The 23,655-nt window shown below is 41.2% G+C and overlaps 1 protein-coding gene across 4 annotated transcripts in view; it reads left to right on the forward strand.

The window, feature by feature from the left end:
* LIN7A (lin-7 homolog A, crumbs cell polarity complex component) overlaps positions 1–22,497 on the forward strand; it is a 35,902-nt gene extending 13,405 nt beyond the window's left edge. For 3 of the 4 annotated variants that reach the window (XM_081878416.1, XM_081878419.1, XM_081878418.1), the window contains 4 exons: positions 12,511–12,582; positions 16,040–16,249; positions 17,108–17,314; positions 18,467–22,497. In XM_081878416.1, coding sequence (XP_081734542.1) covers positions 12,511–12,582; positions 16,040–16,249; positions 17,108–17,314 — 489 coding nt within the window. In that variant the 3' untranslated portion in view covers positions 18,467–22,497. The remainder of the gene's footprint in view (positions 1–12,510; positions 12,583–16,039; positions 16,250–17,107; positions 17,315–18,466) is intronic. The other variant, XM_081878417.1, reaches the window with a different exon arrangement.
* The last annotated feature ends 1,158 nt before the right edge of the window (positions 22,498–23,655 follow it).

Genomic DNA, 23,655 nt, shown 5'->3' on the forward strand with positions numbered 1-23,655 from the left:
TGCATTTTCTCTTAAAACAGCTTAAATCCTAAAGGAAATTTTAGGGCACATCTGCTTTGGAGTTAAGCTGATGTATGTACATTTGAGGTAGCCATTGCACATGCATGGATGACAGCTTAAGAAATAGGAACTGGAGGTGAGGGGAGAGTATTGCAGGGGCAAGAAGACCCAACAGATAATGCACACTGGGTGCTGACATCCCCAGTCCCTCTCTGATGTGTACAACAACCTGCAAATACTACTTGAAATGGGGGTGGGGGTGCATAATGACCTTGCTGCATTTTAAACTGCGAAGGTGTACATAGCCTAAGGCTGGAAAGAAACCACATGTTGAATGAAAGGATGCTTTCACTTTCTTTAAATGTCTACGCTTACTAAGGCCTTGCAATAATCTCAGCCATGGTGGAGGAATATTTAGAAGGTATCATCCCAAAATGTACATTACTTGCTCTACAGATATCTGTTCCCACAAATCAGTGTATTAAGAACACCGATTTTGTTATACAGTCAATATGTCTCATAAAATAGGCTTTGATTCATTTACAAGGGATGAAATTAAACAACCTATCCTGACCAGGGGTTGGCAACCTGTGGCCCATGGGCCACAAGCAGCCCACGGGGGTTATTTAAACAGCTCATGAGCTGCCTCTGAACCAAGCCGCCTGCTCGGTGGGTCCCCATGTGCTGCGCTAAACCGGCACAGCACGGAGCAGGGACTCACTTCCTCAGTGCTGGAAATCATGTCTGCGCAGACATGATCCGGCCCACGGAACGATTTCCACGGGAGTGAACCGGCCCAGGTGAGGTAAACCTTGCTGACCCCTGCTCTACACACTGACAGCTAACAGCTTCATCGTGCTATCTCTTGAAATTTGTCCATCAGTGAACTATCACTATTTCAGTTTCCATTGTAAAAAAAATAATTCCTTCCAGTAGCACCTTAGAGACCAACTAAGTTTGTTATTGGTATGAGCTTTTGTGTGCATGCACTCTTCTTCAGATACACTGAAACAGAAGTCACCAGACCCTTATATATAGTGAGAAGTTGGGGAGGGGTATTGCTCAGAAGGGTGGTGGGAATGGGTGATTGGCAGATAGCTGTGGTCAACCTGTTTCCATTAGTAAGAAATAAAGATTTAGGCTGCAATCCTATGGGAGGGTGTTTGGAGCACCATATATTCATTGCGTCTCCCTTCCTGAGACATGCTTCCAGAGAAGGAGGTTTGACCTTCTATGACTCCTCCATGAAGCTGTGAAAAGATCTGTAGTCGGTGCCTGTCCAACATCACAGAGGGCAAAAAGGTGGGGGGGGCATTAGGAAAAGTGATGGATGCTTCCATTCCCCTAACACCCCCCCCCCCTCAAATGAGGGATAAACCCGTTTTTTACACCAACCTATTTCCTTCTCATTGATTGCAACCAGAAGTTCAAAGAGGAAGATGGGGATGTTTGCAAAGCAGCTTTCATGCAGCCCTGCACTGCTTTTTGAACCTCTGGTTCAAAGCAGCCACATGTATGTCATGAAACCAAGTTAAGCCTCAGGCTTGCACACTCCCATCTGGCCAAGAGAAGGAGTTTGCCAGTGTTTACTTTCACTTTCCCGCTAATCTCAGTTTGGTGTGTGTGAACCAGAGATTATAGTCTATAATTAACTGCATATCAAACACTGGTCATTTTCCAAAGCAAGCCGACTTCAAAACACGGTTGACAGATTATAAACCCTGATTCATACCCAATGACAAGCCAATCAATGTAAAGTGTTGCTGAATACTCACAAAGTCCTCAGCTAAGTGGGAGGACAGGGGACTGAGGAAGGAGCATGCAGGTCTGAAGCTTTTCTCAGACTCATTCCACATCATGTATGTAGACCTAAAACGTGGTTTAGGTGAATGTGGCTTATATTTTGCATCTGGAGTTCAGAAGGGATCTGCTCCTCACCAGGGTTTAGGGAGAAGACATGTAACCTATTGCAAAAGATAAATTGGGAAAGCCTTAGCAATAACAGATGTCACCCAAGCATGAAATGTTGTTTTTCTTTTCTTTTCTTTTGTGTTAATAATATAAATCTTGCTCAGCTAGGCTCGCTAATTTTGTCTAGAAATCTGATTAGATCCTGTGCCTGCTAAGCCCAAAAATATATCTGGTCTTGTATCACCAATGCATTTTTAAGGGTCAGAGGTATATGTCATGCTTAATATCTTGCATGCAACAAAATCTTTTTTTTATTGAATTAGCTTACAGCTGTGGGAAACTGATTGTTACTGGGATTGCAACATGGAGGGAGGTCAGATTTATTCCTTGCTTCCCTAAATCTCCCTCCACATGACTTTGTAAAAAAACAAAACAAAAAACAGGTTCCATCTGCACCATTGGGTACTTTCTCCTCCCCATGGTTTCACAAGACACACTTTGACCCAGGAGACTTAAAAGAAAGAGGCTGAACTTGCTCAGTGGTGGCTGGGAAGTTACCCTTCCTCCCAGGCTGAAAATTAAACTGCATCTCTTAGAGATCTTCTTGCTTGGGCATTGGGAGCATGGAAGGTGCCTTATTCCAAGTCAGATTATTGGGGCCATCTAGTTCAGCATTGCCTTCACTAGTAGCAGCTGCAGGATTTTGTTTGCGGGTCTCTCCCAGCCCTATCAGCAGATGTATGTGGGTTGAACCTGAGATGTTCTGCATGCAAAGCAAATGCTCTACCACTGAGCTGTATCTTTTTCCCAAGGAAGGGGAAGTGGAGAGGAGACAGCTGACATAAACTGGGGGTGTTGCAGACTGGCCATGTCTTCACATCAGCTGGGCAACCATCACAATTGTGACCTGTCTTCCAAAGCAATAGAGAATACCCTTCTCTTGATAGAACCTGAATATTTGTAGGAGACTTGACTGGAAACAGGGATGGGGGTGGCGATAGAAAAATCTATGCTGTCCCCTTTGTGCATCATGGTTTTTGGCAGCTAGAATGCATGGTGTAAAAAGCCACACAAGCGGGTATTTCTGCATACATTTAGTATAATGATAACATTTGCTATAGCTCAAGTAGGGCACTAAATGTAATTTTTGCCAAATGACAAACTTAAGTATTTTCTTTCACAACCAGTGGCTCCCTGGCATTGCTGCCACAAAGCCCTGAATAGTATGAATCAGAACTTTTAGGTATGATTGCTTTTTTCATGCGTCAGATTGCTGTCATTAATTACAAGAGTCGGCTAGGCAACCCAAGATTTACTGAAGAAGAGGCTTTGTTAAGCCTATTTACGGCTGCTACATCCTGATGACTTCACTACAGGAGTTCTAAAACGACTGCTAGTGATACACAGTTTTGTGCTGCTTTCAGTGATGCTACAAATGTTAATATCTCAGAATCCAGAGTCACATGAAAGGACTGATGTGTAATCAGAGGTCCCCTACTGACTCTAAGATAAAAATCAGTTGCAGGGGAAGAAAATATTGGACCACCAGCAATGTACATACTTTCAGCTATGCCCGATTGCTTAGATGACCCTTAGGAGGGGATGAGACAACTAACGGTTGGGGGGTAGGAATGAATACAGAAAGCTTGACTAGCAAATGGTAAGATATTGATGTGCTTCTCTTGTCAGTCCCTTAAATTCTAAAGAACAATGCACATTTGAAGATGCTGATTCAGTTCAGTTATTGCCACAATTATTTATAGTTATGTAAGGCATGTTTGTTATGTAAGATTTGTTTATGGACCTTGCCTACCTGTTTCCTTTGCTTGCAGGTTGTTGCAAATTTCTGCTTTGTCATGCAGTACTATAGTTAGTTCTACAAAATCCTAGACTTAAAGCACATAGTGCTATTCATCTTCATCCACTGTTGAGCAAAATTGCAGCTGACGGTGGAGATGGTCTGCAGTGCACTGTCATCCTACGTATTTATATTCCTGCTGTTAGCAAAGTCCACTGGGAGACATATCTTGAGAGAAAAAAAGCCTATTAAAAGTGACTGAGTGTTGCACAGAAGATGAGCACTGGACATAGGCTGCAATCCTATATATGCTTACCTGAAAGCCAGCCTCACTGAATTCAATATGACTGACTTCTGAGTAGATATACATAGGATTGCATTGGTAGGCCATGTTCACATGTTGCAATAAGCCATAAACCATGGCTTGCTGTGAGAAAGTATGCTACCGGGTTCTCCTGCTTCCGGAGACAGATTTAGGGCAGCATGACCAGTTCTGCTCCACTGGGCACCGAGCCCAAGGGGCACCGCAGGATGTCACAGCTACAATGTTGAGCAGAATGGAAGGTGAGGGGTGCTGAATTTTCGGCTCACACGTAATACCACTGAAATTTGAAAGACCCCTGCTGCTTCACTCCTCCCATAGCACAAGCAGGAGCAACAAACCATAAACCTTGACATACCATGTTGTCCAAAGACCACATAACACTGGTCTTGAAAGACCTACATTGGCTCCCAGTACGTTTCCAAGCACAATTCAGAGTGTTGGTGCTGACCTTTAAAGCCCTAAATGGCCTCGGCCCAGTATACCTGAAGGAGTGTCTCCACCCCCATTGTTCTGGCCACCACTGAGGACCTTCTGACAGTTCCCTCACTGCGAGAAGTTACAGGGAACCAGGCAGAGGGCCTTCTCAGTGGTGGCGCCTGCCCTGTGGGATGCCCTCCCATCAGATGTCAAAGATATAGACAACTATCTAACATTTAGAAGTCATCTGAGGGCAGCTTTGTTTAGGGAAGTTTTCAATGACTGATGTTTTAATGTATTTTTAATATTTTGTTGGAAGCCTCCCAGAGTGGCTGGGGAAACCCAGCCAGAATGACGGGGTATAAATAATAAATTATCCAAACCAGGATCTTTGTTCTTCCCTAAAGAAACCATGATCAGAATCAGACGTTTGTTCTTGGGCTGCTGAGGGATTTCTTAGTGAAATGCTCCATTGCATCTCATTCAGCACCCTGTTCCTCCCTCCCTCCCTCCACAGCTCACAGTGAAGTCAGAAGGCAAAGTAGAGATCTGGTATGGAAGCACATTGAGATGGATGCAAGTAGGCAGATGTGCAAAGCAGAAATCCACATCAGTATCTTAAATCCTTGTATTTGGAAGCACTTCATCTCTCCTTTGTTCATATGCGATGCTTTTTCAGGATATTTAATTCCAAATATAAGGTTTGAAATTAACTATAATTAACATTCATTTTTTCCCCAATATGGTAAAATAAGTCTAATTTTCTCTTCTTCACACTCTCAAAGAAACATTTCATTCAGTGACCTTTATATTTTTTCCATATACTCTTGTGGTATGTTTTGTAATTAAAAATGTCATAGCTCCACAGAGAGCTAAATGAGATTTAGTTCATTGCAGGTTTGGGATTGTTAATGAATCATCATCCCCACTGCATGAGGCAAAGTGACACATAGATTTCTTGCATGGCATCCAATTGTTCCGACAGCTGGCGTAATGGTGCAGATGTTTGTCTCCAAGGGAGGCCTGCTAACACTGTCCTGACAGAAGCACATGACTTTTTTTTCCAGATTAATAAAAGAGCATCATACCAAAGCTCTAACAGCTTTGGTAACAGACCAATTTTATTTTTATTCAAATCACAAAAAGCTACTGCATACTCAGTCAGACAATGCAGGCCAGTATTGTCTGTGCTGAATGGTAGTTCTCCAGAGTCTCAGCAGGTATTTTCCATAAGATACTGTCAAATCCTTTCTTTATCAGGCAATAATCAGGGGTCTTCTGCATGAAAGGCAGGGACATTGCTAGGCCTTTAAAAGACTTGCGGCGCAGACCCAGAACACAAATTTGCACATTTTTATTTCTGTGTGTAATTGCAAATGTAAGTTGACTTTCAGAAAAGAAGCTGCTCTGAAAACAATGTAAAAATATGTGTTTCTTTTCAAGTTTAAAAAGGGGGGACAAAGGACAAGAGACGTTGAGACTGTTGTAAAAGACCCATAGCTCCCTGATGTGGAGCATGTGCTACATTGAAAGCACTCAATTTAACATCCATGGCTTCCTCCAAAGAATCATGGGAAATGTAGTTTATTAAGAGTGCTGACCGAAGATCTACAGCTCCCAGCAGTCTTATCAGTTTACAGTTTACAGGATTCTCCATGACTCTTAAAGTGGTATTAAGTGTTTTAAATGTATGGTGTGGGTGCAATGACCTTCACAGTTAGTTTATTACAGAAATTCATATGGAAATGCTTACAAAGAAAGTAGAAAATAACAAGAATGCAGGTGAAGCAAATCAGAATAATCATAAAACACAAAACTAAAAAGGCAGTAAGTCTCAGGTAAAACCAGGGTCAGCCCAAGACACCTGAGGTGGAGCCCCAAATGCCTCCCCTCCCCACCAAGGAAGAAGGGGTGAGCGAAGATCTACATCAGGAATAAGGGCGGAAGAATGATCAACATTGGGATCTGCTGCCCCGGTGAATCCCGCCACCCTGGGTAAGACAGCAGGGGTAAAGTTGACTTTAAAAGGCCTAGGGAAATAAGAATAAAAGATGTTTACCTGCTGCCAAAGGAATAAGGCAAGTGTCAAGAGGACCTCTCTTGAAAAAGCATTCCTAACTGGAGCACCATCACTGGGAAATCCCTCTCCCAGCAGTTACCCATCTTGCCTCCAACAGCAGAGGTACCCGAAGAAGCATATCCATCTTCCTGTATGGATATGCCCATATATTTCACCATCAGCCCACAATGTAAATAGCAAAGTAAAAGCTGCATTAGGTAATAGGCAGTTTCTTTATGCATTGGTGGAGATTATGTCCATTATACTGAGTCAAACCATTGGTGCGTCTATCACAGTACAGTTAGCATCAGCTGTCAGCAGTACTATAATGTTTCAGACAGAGGCCTGATCTGCTGAGTCCTTTTTTAGCTGGGGCTGCCATTAACTTCTGTATTAAAAACATGTTCCAAAACTGAGCAGTGGTGCCTCCCTGATTAGCAGAACTTGGACCTTATTTTTGTTTTTCCTTACGCCTCTTCTCTGTGCTTGTTTTTGCTATTCTCACAAGAGATTTGAATTTCCATTTTATAAAAAGGGTTTGTTGCCACTATGCTTTCTTCTGTCCTGTCAAAGCAGTATTTTTAGTAACTGCAGTAGCGGAATCATTTGGCCTGTTAGAATCCTCCTTGTGAGTATCATGTCAATGTTTTCTGTAGATCAGTAAGCCTGTGGCCCTCCAGATTGGCCCCATGACAGTTGGCTCTTGTTCTTTGCAAATGAACTTCATTTTGTCTTTGAAATAATTTTATTTTGCACATTATAATTTATGATAATTGTAGTGGTTAATTAGTTTGCTAAAGCTTCTATAATTAATCAGCTTAATTTTTGATGTGCTTGACAGCCACAATACATATGCATTTCCTTACCTCAGTGCATTCTCGCCTGGCATATCTAGGAGTCAGGTGGTTCTGTTTTCTGCATTCAGCATATAGCGCATGTTGAAAATTGATGTGAGTGCAGTGGGTGTTTTTCATAACCTGGGCAATAATGGTTCAGAAACATGTAGTAGATTTAGGGGGTGATACTATTATCCATGAGAGAGCATCTTGGGGGCCATAGGATACATTGGATCTGCCTTTCCAATGCTGAAGAGGGAGAGCCAAGATTGGATCCCGATTCTCCACCAACATGGGAACACCTGATATCCCAGCACAAGCTATGTCAGAGCCACGACATCAGTAGGGCCAGAAAGGGGGCATGATGGAACTGTGCAAGGGAAGGACCAGAAAACATTGGAGCCAAATAATCCAAAGTCGCCACAGTCCTCTGACATACCCTCAAGACAAGGAAGATTTAGATCAGCTCAGGAGTTGGTCTAAATCTCTCCCATGATGAAAAGGGAAATGTTAAAAATGGATACATTTAAAGGAAGGAGGATTTCAAGTGTTCTTTTTTTCTCTCCTTACCTCACATCTACCCTGCTGTTCATCCATCTTTGGTTTTTGCCCTCGGTAGGATTGGAGCTTTAGTGATCCTTGCTTGCTGCCAGAGCCCTTTTATATAGGACTACAGCAACTCTCTATCAGAAGATGTAGTACACCAGGGGTCAGCAACCTAAGGCCCATGGGCTGGAAGCAACCCACGGAGGTCATTTGACCGGCCCACAAGCCACCCTCGAACTGAGCTGCCCACTCACGCACTACGCTAAATTAGCACGGCATGGGGACTCACTTCCGTGGTGCTGGAAATCACGGGCGCGCATGTGCAATCCGATCCACAGAGGGATCACCGCAGGACCGATCCAGCCCAGGCAAGATAAACCTTGCTGGCCCCTGCAGTACACAGGTGATGGCTGCTTGCTCTATCAACAGCTATCAGCCATGATAACAAAACTGAATCCCTGAATTCAGAGGCGGTGAATAAAGATGTTAGTACAGACAGCGGGTTATGTCTGTTGCCTTAATGTCCTTCACATAAACTTCCCACAGGCATCCAACTGGCCATGAGTGAAACAGAATTCTGCATTAGATGGATCACTGATCAGATTGACCAAAGGCAATCTTACACTTTTAAACTGATGCTGTATTAATAGATCAATACATAAGCAATATACTAATTATGAGGCTCCAAAGACTGATCATTTCCATGTTCCCGTTAGCTGTGAGTGGCAGTATGATTAAAAAAAAGCACAAGTGTGTTATTGGCAATATAGTCTTGGCTACCCCCAGTTCAAAATTATTGGGATATTTTTGCCAGTTTCTAATAATAGTAATAAACAGCCTTCTAATTGTCAATCATTTAGATCTGTTAATTTGACCCAGATCTCAAAAGCATTGAGCTACACATGCAGTTAATAAGAACACATGTGTTATTAGTGAAATGGCTTAATTGATTAGAATCAAAACAAGTGTTTCAAATGGAGGCCAGAAGCAAATAGGCAGCCAGTGCAACTGGTATAGAATTGATTCAAATGGCTGTCCCCCTGACAAGCATTATAACAGCTGCATTCTGTATCAGCTGAAGTTTCTGTACTGTCTTTAAAAGCAGCCCCATATAGAGAGTATTATTCATTACAGTAAATTTCTGAACATTCCTTGCCTCAACTGCTTTCAACCATAGACCTAACTGAAAGACTCACCCGGTCTGCCTAACTTCTGTCAATAAGCCAGATTTTTACTGTTTGACCTTTCCAATGTATATTGAAATAAATTATTGTGGTGGGGGACAAGGCATTCAAGAGTAAATTAAAACATCTGTTTTCAGACCTGCAAGTTGTCAAAATTTAAGAAGTTCTGGTTACTTTAGATTCCCCCACCCTTCTCTGTTCATCTGCCATCAACATTATATAAACACTCTAGATATGGTCAGGCAGCTTTGAGGGGTTTTTAGCCTTCTGCATGCCTAGGGAGTCCTTGAAATATGAAGAAACCACTTCTGTATTTTTGGACGACTCAGTTTCATTTCAAAACTAATAGGCACTCAACCACCTGAGTTCAAAATTAGAAGGGATGGTGCTTTTTTAAAAAAGCATATCTCTCAAGATTAAGATAAAATGCAATTATTAATACACTATGTTGGTCAACCCTGCCTGGACCAAGTCTGTTCTGTACTATAGCTCATTAAATCATTGCTGAAATTCTGCAAAAATGAAGGCAGCTTAAATAATGAGGAGGGCTGTCGCCCTTGTTTTTTGTTTGCCATCTCCCTCTTTAAAACAGCATTTCTTTCTTGCAATTATATGCTGCCCTCGTTTGAAGGAGCTGAATGCAGCATAAATGCTACCCTCCCCATTTTCTGCTCTTAGCAACCCCATGAGGTGGTTTGGGCTGAAAGCTTGTGAAAGGGCCCTTTGCAAATTCCATGGCTGATGTAGGATTTGAACCAGAGTCACCCTGGTCAAAATAATCATACTGCTCATTCATTAAATCACACTAAAGTGCATTTTAGAGGGCTATCAAGGATCCATGTACATCACCAAAAATTATGCTCAGAGGGCTGGGACCAAGTAAGCCATACCAGTAGCAGACCTATGGATGTCAATTGATATGACTAACTTGTCCATTGGTTTCAATGGGTATACTCTATGTGGACTTAGCTGTGCAACTCGAAATCAGTTTCCTTTTGACTGGTAGCATTATTGTTGTTAATTTCCAGTTGACAAACCACACTATCTTGCAGCATCCATTCCTCCTCCTTGTAATAAGAAAAGATAAAGTAGATGTTTCTTTTGTGGTCTTACAATTATTCCTCACTTCTGGCTTGCAGTTGTGAACTACCGTAATTGCAGCATCCAGCTATGCCCCATGAGCCTTCAAAAAACAAAACATGTCCACATAACTATGTTTTGTGCTGTTGGTCCTGGAAAATTGCTCTTGTGTTACACTGTAGCAGATGGAACAAGGTGCCAAAGGTGCTATCATCTCCCCAAAAAAATCCTTTTTCAAAGCTCAAAACCACATACAGATGTCTCCTGAGTACAGTACTGACTGCTATTGTCCCAGTATAAAAAAACCCACTGCTGGATCCCAAAGCAGAAACAGAAAGATATGTCCCTCCACACTAGTACTGCAAACATAGTACCCACTTTGTGTTTATTGCTATTGAGCAGCACAGTATAATATCAAGCAGACTCTGAAATTAATTGATGGCCTCTTACATTATTTAAACATTGACATTTTTCACTTGGAATGAGTATTCAAGTGAAAGCAATTATAACTTGATTATTTATCACACCAATAAGTCATGGTACATTAAATTAGACCTGAGATGATTAAGGATGTCTTGATGATTTAGTATTTGATTAGAGCCACAGGACTACAATTTCAAATTTAATAAATATGCCAGTAGGTATCTTCAGTGCACTAAGCATTCTTACTACAACTTGTTTGAGTGCAGTTCTGCTGTATAAGGATGTAGAAGTTCACAGAAATTCAAAGAGTCTGATCCTGTGCTCTGTTGGGTATAGAACAGGGAGTCCAGTAATGTCATTAGTGATGTGCCAACTTCATGCCTAGATTATGTAGTAAACATTTTTTAAAAAGAAAATTACTCCTCTTTGTGGTTGTGCCAGGACCAAAAGTGGGGGGGGAAGTCCGCACATGGAGTTTGCCTTTTTCACAGCCTCTGCACACTGTCAACATCTTCATCTATATCTTCATCAAAAGTACCGAAGTCTGAATTGACAACTTAGTCCAAAGTATCTTGATGGCAATGTTGCCTTAACTGAAAGTTTCACTGGTCAGTTCTGCAGCAGAAAAGAACACTCTCACCAAAACTTTGAAAACTCCCCAAGAAAGTCAACAACACAACCTATTTTTTGATTGGTGTTAAATAATTAAACCACACTAAAAGGGCCTATCTTCTTAGTAGTTCTGTGTGAAAAAAGAAATCAAGAGAAGTGGTGTTTTGTTCTTTGCTCTTGTTGATGTCTTACTTCTGGAGTTCACATTGCTAACAAGTTCAGCTTCTTGGCAAAAAGACAGGCAAAACTTGTGTGTGTGTCTGTTTGTATTAATGTCATGGACTGGCTGGGTACAGAGGAGTGGTGGGAGACAGCAGCTGGGCAACCCCTAAGGGAAGAAGACTTAGAGCCAGGGGATGGGTGGTGGGACGAGTGGTCAGAGGGAGCAGACTGGGTGTAGAAGGTGTCGGAAGCTGAAGAAGTAACAGGGTTTGGTGAGCAGGAAGAGGCTGTGGTAGAGAGCAGTGCAAAATCAGAGGTAGAAACAGAGAATGAAGAGGATGGGGGGCAAGAAGCAGAGATGAGTCAGGCTGGTGAAGAAGCCAGGGGAGTCTCCCACTCATGCTGCAACCAGTTCCCCTCACCCTAGTCTCCCAGGACTCAGTATGAAGAGAGGCATGACAACGGAATATCAGATTGCTTGGGAAGGACACAGGGGAGGAGGAGACATAGGGAACTGTGGGAAGTTGGGGACCTTCAGCCCCCACAAATGTCTCATAGGGGCAAGATCTACCAGGACAAGTTGCTGTGCTCACTAGGCATGGCCTCCTGAGTCAAGCTTGTTTCCTTGAAAAAAGAATTAATTCACTGACGCCGTGTGATTTATTGCTGACCTGCTCCTGGCACATGCTCCTAACAGTTAAATGTAAAAGTGGTTTGTTTGTTTATTAATTAAAGAGGGCTCTACACTTCATAAGGCAGATGTCTTTGCTTTGTGCAACACTCATGTTTTTTTACAAGAAATATATAAAGTGTGAAGGATGAAATGCACCCATTTACATGATTATGGGGACCCAGGCCCACTCAAGTGTTCCATGTATGGCAATCCAAGGAAGTGTTACCTATTCTCTGTGTATCAAATATAGATGTTTGAGTGCTTGGAATATGGCAATATGCTTCCAATAGCCTTGAGGGGAGACATACGGATTATTAAATCAATAGTACAAAAAGGCTGTTGGAGGTAGCATTGTCCTATGACATGAGAAATACAAAAAAACAAACTGGCCAGGCAAACAAGCACCAAATTGTATTCAGAGCTTTTGACTTGCGGAGAAACACTTGATGATTCGTTTTGCTTCTGTTTGTTTTTTCCGCTTCAGGTATATCAATATATGCATGAAACCATAAACGTTAATGGCTGCCCCGAATTCCGCGCAAGGGCAACAGCAAAGGTAGGGTGCTTGCAGCTTTAAAATATACACTCCTAAGATGCCCCAGTAATTGACTGTGCGCGTGTATGTTTCAGGTATTCGTGTGTAGACTGTAAGAAAATTTAGACATCAGTGGCAGCCCAGAGTCTAGAACCAGTGCTACTTTCCAGGTAACAACTATAATGGCAAATTCAACCTTTGTGCTGCTGCTTCTGTAGCTTAAGAAAAGAGAATGCTTTCCAGAATAAAGAGGCTTGCAGTGTGGGGAGCGGGGAGCCAGCTTCAGGTCAAATCTACTATTTCATTGCATAGAACAATGTACTGGCCGTTCGCGCTTCTTTAGCTAAGTTCTCCTGTAACATTTTCTCTCTCTTCATAGTATGGCACAGGCCTGCCTTTAGGACAGTAAATGTTCTCACTGTCAGAGATGCTGAACACATATTTCCTCAACAGAAAGCAGCAGCAGCAGCTGTGTGTTTTTCATCATTTCTGAAAAACAGGGCCTTATGACGAAATTTCAGGACGCATCCTTACAAATCTTTGTATGTGCCCAGCATCAAGAGAAATAATGGCTGTGTTCAGTTGCAACACTAAACCATTGGTTTTAGCATTACAAAAAGCTTTGCTTTTCCCAGGCTTCCTACTTCTCCCATCTGATGCAACTCCAAGGAGATTGGAAGTTTTTTCTTCCATCTTTGATTTACCAAAGTTTGGCATGCCATCTAAAACATGAAATGGGGTTCGGATAAGCTAGTTAAGTTAATAAACTATGGTTTGAAGTTAGCTGGTTTCCACCAACCATAGTTAAGATTAACCACAATTTGTGTGGCTTCAGATTACACAATAACCTGAGGTTAATCAAAGCAGAAGTAAGAGCTTCATAACTGCTCAGGAATTCTGTGTAGGAGGGGAGGGGCATGTGCAAGCCCAGTGGGAGGCTAGAATCATCCTTGCAATGCTAAACTGTGGTTTAGCATTTTATCCAATCCATCCCATTGCTTTTGTAACTAAATCTGAAATGTACTTTTGTGTTCACATTGTGCAGAGAATAAATGTTTGCAAGAATAAATGTTTTCCTCATGGAATAGATTCTGCCTTATAACACTGATAAAACTTGAATGAATTTTCTCTGCATGAGTGAGGCAGGGGAAAGAAAACTAAGAAAACTAGAACTTTTACAAAGCATATGCTCACAAACTAAGAACACAGCTCTTTGCAAATCAAAGCAAATAATGCTAATGTTCTTTCCACAATTCTGGTGAAAGAATCCTGTTGATTTGAAATGGAGGAAAGCCAAAGTTTGATGTAGGGGAAACATTATTTTAAATGTATTATTAGAACCATTAAAATAATGTGTTTTAGATTATTAGAGAGTTAAAAAAACACCATTCTGAGCCATGCAGTACTTTTTAACTTTAATAAGCTATAGGTAGGTCTAAATAAAATTCCTCCATTATATTATCAGCTTCTGGAACATTGCACATATGCAAGAGTGGTTTGAGCTTGAGCTTTGTAACTCCTTATCCAAGAAAGGTGTGTTCTATATTACTTCTGCTGTGAATAGAAAAGTACAGTTAAAGGTGAAAAACTCTCCAGGTTTGCCATTCTCATTTCTTATTCATTTAGAACAGCAGGATTGTAGAGCAATGTTTCAATATCACAATATTTCCTGGTTTTTTCTGGGCTGTCTGCATTGCATTATCTTGTGCATTTATGTTTGACATTTAATGTGTGCATGGTTACAATTTTTGCATGATAACACATGTTGCATATGTAACTAAGGTCTCATACTCATGTTACCTAGTTCCATCCATTAAACATCCCTAATAGAACAATCTCTCATAGGACCTTTAAGAACCATGGACATCATTCCAGCTGACGTTAAGCACTTTCTAGCATCATTTATTTCAATAGAAGAGTTATGTATGTGCTTGGGGCTATCATTCTATAGCCACTTGCCTGAGGCTAAGCCCCAATAGGACTTACTTCTGAATATGCAAATATAGGATTCTAGTGTACATCTCTCCTATGGAAATGAATGAACCCCTTAAAGTCTTTAACTTTAGTTAGATTCTTTCCTGCATTTTAACATGCCAAAGAAACATACAAAACACTTTGAAAAACAGTTGCTGGTGGGAAAATGTCTGTTTCCACAATGCAAATTGGTTTATTTTGAGAATTAAGGTATACTTCTAAACTTTTTTGGGGGGGAGGTTTAAAGCAATGTAATCCTGGTTTCCTACTGCTTTAATTTCAGCAACTGTTTTAACTTCAGGAGTCCTAAAATTTTATTTGACACAGTTATTTAAACTAAACTCCCCTAATTAAAGTATTTTTTCTTCCACTCCTTACCATTGCAAGTCCAGTGGCTCCACTTCACATGTAAAGACTATGGTATACAGATTCCACTTTGCTGCTGAGGGATGTTGCATGCCTGCCCCTGCTAGCATGAAGCTCAGTGTGTGCATAAAGGCCCTGCAGAGCTTTCAAATTTGTTAATCTTGTTAATCAAATCTGTTAAAACATTTTTAAATGTTACTTTGAAAATACATTTTAAATCTATTTAAGAAAAAAACAGCTCCCTTTTTTGTAGTCTGGCAAAGCTTACTTTTTATTATCATTATTCACAGTGTTGGTGCTGACCTTTAAAGCCCTAAACAGCCTCGGCCCAGTATACCTGAAGGAGCATCTCCACCCCCATTGTTCTGCCCAGACACTGAGGTCCAGCTCTGAGGGCCTTCTGGTGGTTCCCTCACTGCAAGAAGTTACAGGGAGCCAGGTAGAGGGCCTTCTCAGTAGTGGCGCCCGCCCTGTGGAACGCCCTCCCATCAGATGTCAAGGAAATAAACAACTATCTGACTTTTAGAAGACATCTGAAGGCAGCCCTGTTTAGGGAAGTTTTTAATGACTGGTGTTTTAATATATTTTTAATATTTTGTTGGAAGCCGCCCAGAGTGGCTGGAGAAGCCAAGCCAGATGAGCGGGGTATAAATTATTATTATTATTATTATTATTATTATTATTATTATTATTCAGGTTTCATAGAGAGGCCACATTCTAGAGAACATAGAAAACTGCTTATAGATTTAGAAAGTCTACCGAAATCACTCCAAGTAGTGCACAGAACTGGTTTTCATATTTGCTTCATGTGCATGGGTTGCGTTTATGGAAACAGGGATCCCCATATGTGCAGGAGCTCCATGTGAGCCTCTGAGCACATGTGAAACTCCGTACTTGGGATTCATGCACCCCAGTTCTAATACCGAAGATGTTGGCACATAACTGTGCTTGGAGGCTTTGGGCAATTCTGTACTAAATGCTCCACATCAATACTTTGTATTCAGAAGAATTATGGAATGTTTGCTTAAAATTAAGGAATTGCAAATACTGTTTCATGCAAATTAATATTTTTTAAAAAGTCAGCACCATTGCTTTTCATTGTACTCACTATATGCTGAAGAGATGTGTTTTCTTCTAGGCAACAGTTGCTGCCTTTGCAGCTAGTGAAGGCCATTCTCACCCTCGAGTGGTAGAACTGCCAAAGACTGATGAAGGCCTTGGCTTTAATGTAATGGGAGGAAAAGAACAAAATTCTCCTATTTATATTTCTCGCATAATTCCTGGAGGAGTAGCTGAGAGGCATGGAGGACTCAAACGGGGAGACCAGTTACTTTCTGTTAATGGAGTGGTATGTGAACATGTTGATTTTTTTTTTATGAACTGTGCTTTTTGAAGGAGCTTCCGCTCCCATGCTGCAAGTAAGAAGTCATAGCTGGAAATACTGTGGGCTGTGTCCAGACATCACCTTCCACGGATGGAAATGCTCCTTCCATCCATGGAAGACTTTTGCCATTTCCCTCTCCCCACACTGCTTCAGAGAGTCACCTTACCCTCAGGAACTGTGGAAGATGGTCCTAGAGGCTGTAGTGGGAGGAGGGAACAGGCAAAAGCTGTCTCCTATTGGTCTGTCAATGGGAGTGTCCTATGAGTTCCACTGAGGGGGTGCTCCCACAGGTTGGAGTGAAATCTGGATACAAACCATTATATGTAGCTCTTGAGTCTTGATGGGTCCAGTGTGGAATTGCAAACATTTGTTGTGTTATTACAAAAAGCTGCTGTTATGATATGCAATATTAGGAATAGTTTTCAAGTCAATGATAATTAAAAACAAAGCAAAAGCAAAACAACAGGCAGTCATAATGTGACATTTCAGATACAAAAATTGCAAAGTGGAGATTTTGTGTAGCCATATATTGATTTTAGAGAGGTGTGTTGGGGTGCAGTAAATCTGTATGTGCCAGTTATCTGAGAACTCATTCCTGCAGTAGGTGCATCAATACAAGCCAACTGCATATTTAATATAATTTTTGCACCAACTGCAAAAAGCTAAAAGTCTTTAGGGCTTTATCAAGCTGCTGGAACTGTGCTTTCTGCCCTGATCCTGGGTTCTGCTTTCTTGCCTTTTCAGGTCTTGCCTTCCAAACCCAAGTCCTTAATAGAAACTTGCAATATGTGGTTTTTCACTATTCTTTCCTTTCGTAATCAGAGCGTGGAAGGAGAGCATCACGAAAAAGCTGTGGAGCTCCTGAAGGCCGCTAAGGACAGCGTCAAGCTAGTGGTGCGCTACACTCCCAAAGTGTTGGATGAGATGGAGGCTCGCTTTGAGAAGCTAAGAACAGCACGGCGCAGACAACAGCAGCAGTTGCTAATTCAGCAGCAGCAGCAGAATGCACAACAAAACCATATGTCGTAGGTGAGAGAATCCGATGGTCTTGCTTTTAGCCTACCATTGGAAAAGACTTTTGGCGTGTCGTGATCTGTAGCCTGCTTGTAGTTTTGCAAGCCCTGCTTTATCAATTTGGGTTTAGGTGCTAATCCATAATTTGCTTTGACATTCCATACCCTAAAATCCTTGCTCAATGTTGATTAATAGTAGAGCAGCAGGGGATTATTTCATAACTTAGATTTTATGCAGAATTCTCAAATATAGTTGTTAGGCTCAAGTTCAAAATTCAGGAATATGAACTGAATCATATAGAAATACCAGATCAGTCCTAACCCCTGACCTGTGCTGTTGGAGGGAGTTACGATATACCAGCAGTGCCTGGTCATTGACTTCTGTTGGCTGGCTTACTGCACCCTCTAAAAAGCACAGCGGTTGAGCAGCTATCTCCAGCAATGTTCCCACCAATTACATCAAGTGTTGGACCCTGATGTGGGGTAGAGCAGAGTAGAGCAGGCCAGAGCTGGATCCATAGCTGCTCCATCACCTGCACAAGGAAATAGGATTCCTCTGCAGGACACCTGGTCTCAATACAGTTGTTGTATCTGAAATATCAGGTAGTGATTTGGCTCCATTGCACTATTGCAGTTGTATGGTAAAACTCTTTACAATTAAGACCAGTAGCAGGCAGCATGGTGGGCTGGTAACACTCACCTGACCTCTGGGTAGTCACATCGCTGCTGTTAACTGAGAAATAGATGGAGAGGGGCAAGGTGGCAAATGCAATGGCAGAGCCGATCCAGTTCCCCCACTGGTGCATTTGCACTGGGCCATCCTTGTCCACCCTGACACCTTGTCCATCCCCTTTTACTTTCAGTAAGCAGAGACGGCATGGCCAACTAGAGTTCATGTGAATAAAGCTGCCCCACCATTCTCTACAGATCCAAACACAAAGCAAAAAAGAGCAGACTACACTTATCATTTGGTTGCTAGACCAATTGACTGGCCCTTAGTTGCTAGGGCTACTAATGGCTGCATGATATTAACGCTGGGCAACACCAGTGTAGTGACTCCCTGACGGCTATGTATATGGTAGATGAAAAAGAGTAATGAAGGAAATAGACAGAAGGGACAGATGTTGCTTAATTCCTCAATATTTCTGTTGTTGTTGTTTAATTATAGATCGTCCTCGAAGAAGAAATTCTAAACCAAGAATCCAACAATTTAGCAGCAAAGCTGTATTTTGAATTCCAACATGCAGTAAAAGAGCAGCAGCAATGACAATACAACAGCTGCATTCACCAGCAAACTGTGAAAGGCTGCCATAAGAATTGCTTGGCAGGTCAATAACATAGTGAAATCCTTCCAAAAAGGTTTTTCGGTGTACTGAAGTCCTAGGATGAAAGGTTTCTTTGACTCCTGTTCCATGTGGTAAGGCTTTTTTAAAAAAGAAAAAGAACACTCTGTAAAATTGAGAGTTTTAGTAGTGAATGAATGAATGAATGAATGAATGTGTCTATGGTCCAATCCTGCTTGCTTTACAGTGATACTTCAGTGGGAATTTATCAGATGGATGCAAGATGGGGCCCACTGCTGAGAGTAACAGCTGTCCAGTATTTCTGGCCCTATCTAGCCTAAGCCATGCTTTTAAATGGATCAGAACTAGTTGATTCAGAATGTAGATGGAAAAGTGCTCTAGACTGCACACTGAAAGCAATGTGCTGACATTTGGGTGCTGACAATTGAATGCCACCCCTTTTGTGTCCACGGTTCCTAAACCAGTAAGTGATACATGTGAGGAAGACCACCTTTTAAATGTACCTATCCCTATCTGGATTGAGGCCTGTGGCCCCAAGACGTTACAAATTCAGGGAGACATGGCATCAGTTATAAAATGTTACCACTTACAAAAGCCCTTCTTGCATCTTGCAAAACATCTTCACTTCACAATCTTGTACAGGTGCTTTGATCTGAAATCCAGTTTGTAATCTAGTTCTTTACTTTTTTTTTCCTTCCTGGGAGTTATTACAATATTTATACTGTGGCTGCAGAGTTGAGTTGATTAATCAATGGATCTAAATCAAAATATTGCTACTTGATGAAAGAGATGCTCCTGATTAATTTTTGTTTTGTTTTTGATGGTTAATTATTATTTTTAATGCAAGTGGTTATAAATCCATGGGGGGGGGGCAATTTCCTCCTCCACCTCGTAGGAAGTAATGCTTCTTCTGAGATCATGCTTGCATCATCTAAAAAATATGGAGCAATTTTTCTTCTCCAATACTATAGTTTTGAACTCATTTGGAACTATGTAGCCTTAACAGTACAATGCTGTACGTGTCTACTAAGAGTAAGCCCCACTGAGTTCCATGCAGCTTACTCCCAGGTGAGTGGATTCCACCATGTACCTTGGAATAAGCCCCATTGAATTCAGTGGGGCTTCTTTCTGAGTAGACATGTGTACTGTTGCACTTCATAGCCTATACAGAATAAATAATAATAATAAACAATTTGGGCAGATTTTTATCAGTGGATTAATCAACTAAACTTTATTTTAATCAAACAACAGCCCTAATTTATACAGAATTTTATTTGTAAAAGCATTTTTACTCTTGGTGTATTCATAAATTCTGTTCAGCAGGTTTAATTCTGTCTTCTGTAAGTAGTAAGACTAGAGGACCCTTGAACTGTATTTTTAAATATAGATATTATTAGTATTATAGCTATAATTATTCAGAAATCTATAATGTTTACAGTATATTTATAAGATATATATGATGTGATATAATAAATAAATCTATATCTATAGATATATATCCCCAACATATATATATTGTCAGAATGTATGTGTTCCAGAGGTAGGATCTGTACTTATTATATATTACAAATGTTTTAAGATAATGTTAATGAGACAAAAATTTCTTTTGGGGAAAAAATAGATAAAACAGGGTATCAGTATTTTCTCTATTTTTCAAATATATTCTTTATTTTGTTTATGTTTTTGGATTTAATACACCCAAATACTTAGTCAAGAAAGCTGGCGTAGCCAAGTGGCTGAGAAACTGAGCTACAAATCTCATGTTTTGCCACAAACTCACTAGGTGGCCTTAGGCAACGCACTCTCCCTTTCAGCCTCAGTCGCCCCCCTACTATATGGGGGATAACAATGCTGACTTACCTTACAGGGTTGTTGTAAGCATTACAACTAGATAAGTTAGCGCACACGAAGCACAATGGACATTTGAAAGTGCTATACAAACCTTGAGCATTATTATTATCCCATAGTGGGAAGGCAGGCTTCCCCAAAGAGGCACAAAGGATTGCTAAAATAATATTAGGATTTCTTTGACTTGTTCAACATAGGTCTGATCTACACATGCAGTAAAAATGAGGTTGGTTATCCAGGTGAGAACAGTAAGGGGCTTTAACCCTTTGCCTCATCTGCAAGTCCCAGTTGGAATTGGAACCCAGTGCCTGCTATGTGCATTGGAAGAGAATATTCCGTTGGCACCAAAGATCCCTGTTGCCCCCTGCCAAGGTTCCAATCCACGCCTGCCACTTTTACAAAGCCATTCACAAAATTGCTCGTTATGTGATCGGTGTCTCTTCTAGGTTGGCCCCTCAGCAGGGTTGGTCCTACTAATGGGCAGAGTGAGGTGGCTGCCTTAGGCAACATATGTCAGGAATGGTGGCAAATTGATGAGGGATAGAGCTGTATTGCCATGAGGCCTGCCCTGCCCCCCCCCCCCGCACTGCCCTCTGGTGTGGTAGGGGCCGCTGTCCTGTCACTAGCGTTGAAGTGAATTCATCAACCAGTTCAATTGGCTTCTGTCTGTGCTGTAGGGAGAGGTGCCACCTGGTCCTTCACCTCACACAACAAAATGTTTGGGGACATTCCTGGCTTTCAAACTGCTTGTGATGCATCATATTTTTGAATGTTCCCCTTCAATTCCCTTCATTTGGGTTTCCAGCACAGCAGACTTTATTATTAACATACTGGATTATTATTTTTTACTTGCAATGAGTCCCCCCCCCCCCCCCACACACACTTTTTCTTCTTCTTTGGAGTAGCATTCAAAAATAAGATCTTCTAAGTTATACAGTCCATTCTACCAGCTCAGGATTTAACCACTCCATTCTACTACATGTGCAGCCCAGTCTATTGCTACTGATGGTTAGGAAAGGATATCACATCCTCATGCCTTAGCCATGAAGTCAGCCCATCTTGATCTTTTTCAATGAACCCTAATCCACACAGGTCTCATGCAGGGCTCTTTCTCAACCTGGATACAAAATAGTCTTTAACCAGAAACATCAGGGATTTATGGGACCTTACGCATGCGAAGCAAGTACTCAACCACTGATTTCAAATGCTGGCATCGTAACAAACCAATCTCAGACCCAAGAATATAAAAAGAAGTGCCGACACCTGCTGTCATCAGGATAATTTATAATGTGTGCAATTCATATGAATTAGTTGCAAGTAATCAAATTAAAACGTCAGTTAAAATTTACATGCAGTTTCAGAACCATTTGAATAATAGTCATGTTGAAAGGTTGCTAAGGATGTCGTTTTCCTTGGGAATAATTTCTAGAAGTCGATCCTAGAATTTTCATGGCTATGAAAAACATCCTTAAAGAAGAACAGCCGTAGGAATTAGCCAGAGCTTAGATGGGTTTCGATGAACACACATAAACTTTCCTTTTTGTAAGAAGTCGGGTGTTGCTTTGTGCAAAGATTTTTGAAAATAATTTGAGAAAAGTACTTCTAAGGCCAAATTAAAGTTACGGCCATAGCTCTTTGACACAGAACACATGAGATTTAGGATCATGGATTTTGAAAATATGAGATAAAATATAATTGTGTGGAATTGTGTTTTTAGTATTGTTTCAGTGATGTCTGGAACCAGGACAGTGCAACTACATTAGCCCTGTGCCATCCAACTTTAAATGTGGAATTTTATATTTGGGTTTTAGTTTGTTGTGTTTACCAAATGTGATGTGTGTTATGAAATATCTAGCTTCTTAAAAATGATATTGCTTAAGGGTTTATGTCAGAATTGAGTGTACAGAAGCTGTTTTCACCTTCCACACATTCTGTATTATGTTAATACAAACCTCAGTTATAGCCAACCCTGTAAAATGTTGTTATATATTTAGCATACGTTGTTGTCAAACTCCAACAGAAAAATAAAGATTTTGATAAAATGGCAGTGCATAAGGATATATTGCATAAGTAGATTGTCACTCATATTTCAATAGTGAATATCAACACAATTTGGATCTTATGGTTTAATAAATTATTTACACAGAATGTTTGTTTCCTGTTCCAGTTTACTCTTTCTCTTCAACTAGCCATGGCAGTGGACATGTGACATGCAGAGGTATTTAGACTGTAGCTGCAGAGCCACATGCTGCATAGGAAAGTTTTTAAACAGTGAATGTAGAAGTAGAATCCACTGGTATGCCTGTTTACAAGGAGAGTTGTATGAATCTGCAGTTCATGTTGGTGCAATGTGAACGATGTATTAGATTGCACAGTGCTTGGTCTCATGCCTTGAGGAGCATATCTCCCACATCTGGGTGTTCTAAGAGAAGAGTGCCAGGCACACTGGGTTACCATAGCAACACCAGTAAGGTCAAGGGCATGACTTGCTGAGTCATTCACCCTTCGCAGGAATGTAGAGATGGTTATACTATTCCTGTTTGCTGCCATGGTCTGACTGAGAGAATTGGGTAGGTTTTACACAGCAGCATTAGCTAGCATGGTGATAGCGCTAGCCGATCACTCTGTACATGTGTATCTCTATTTCAAAGACCAGAATAACTGTATATAGTAGATAGTAGTGTTTAGCTTTGTCTTGTATCTGGAGACAATAAACACTTTGTTACTTTGAACTATGTGGGAGAGGAGTTTTTTTCTGTCAACCAGGGACTCTGGAAGAGGAAGTTCTGCTGGGAGCAGGAAATGTCTGGTGTCTCTGCTGGGGTTCTGCATTCTCTGCTGATAAATCGCATGGCTGAGGTGTGGTGAACGACCAGCTGACTTCCACAAGTCACCAATAGTTCATCCATTTTTCTAACCACATGCTGGGACTAGGAGGAACAGGGCATCACAGGTCTGCAAGAACCCAAGTAATGGTTCCTTTGGCATCATGGACCCCACTGAGAAGAAAGGAAAGCAGGAGAATGAAAATTGCAGAGACTAGAGCTTTAAAAGATGTGCGTCTTGCAGCTTTTTGATACAGAGCTTTTAAGATTATGTATATATACTTGCTATGCATCCTCATTCTACTTTTGAGCCCAGATCCCTGCTGCTGGAGTGGCATTTTGTCCCCAAATTGTTGTTGTTGTTGTTGTTACTTAACATT

Source organism: Podarcis erhardii, assembly GCF_964252035.2.
Source record: "Podarcis erhardii genome assembly, chromosome: 10".
NCBI classification, from domain to species: Eukaryota; Metazoa; Chordata; class Lepidosauria; order Squamata; family Lacertidae; genus Podarcis; species Podarcis erhardii.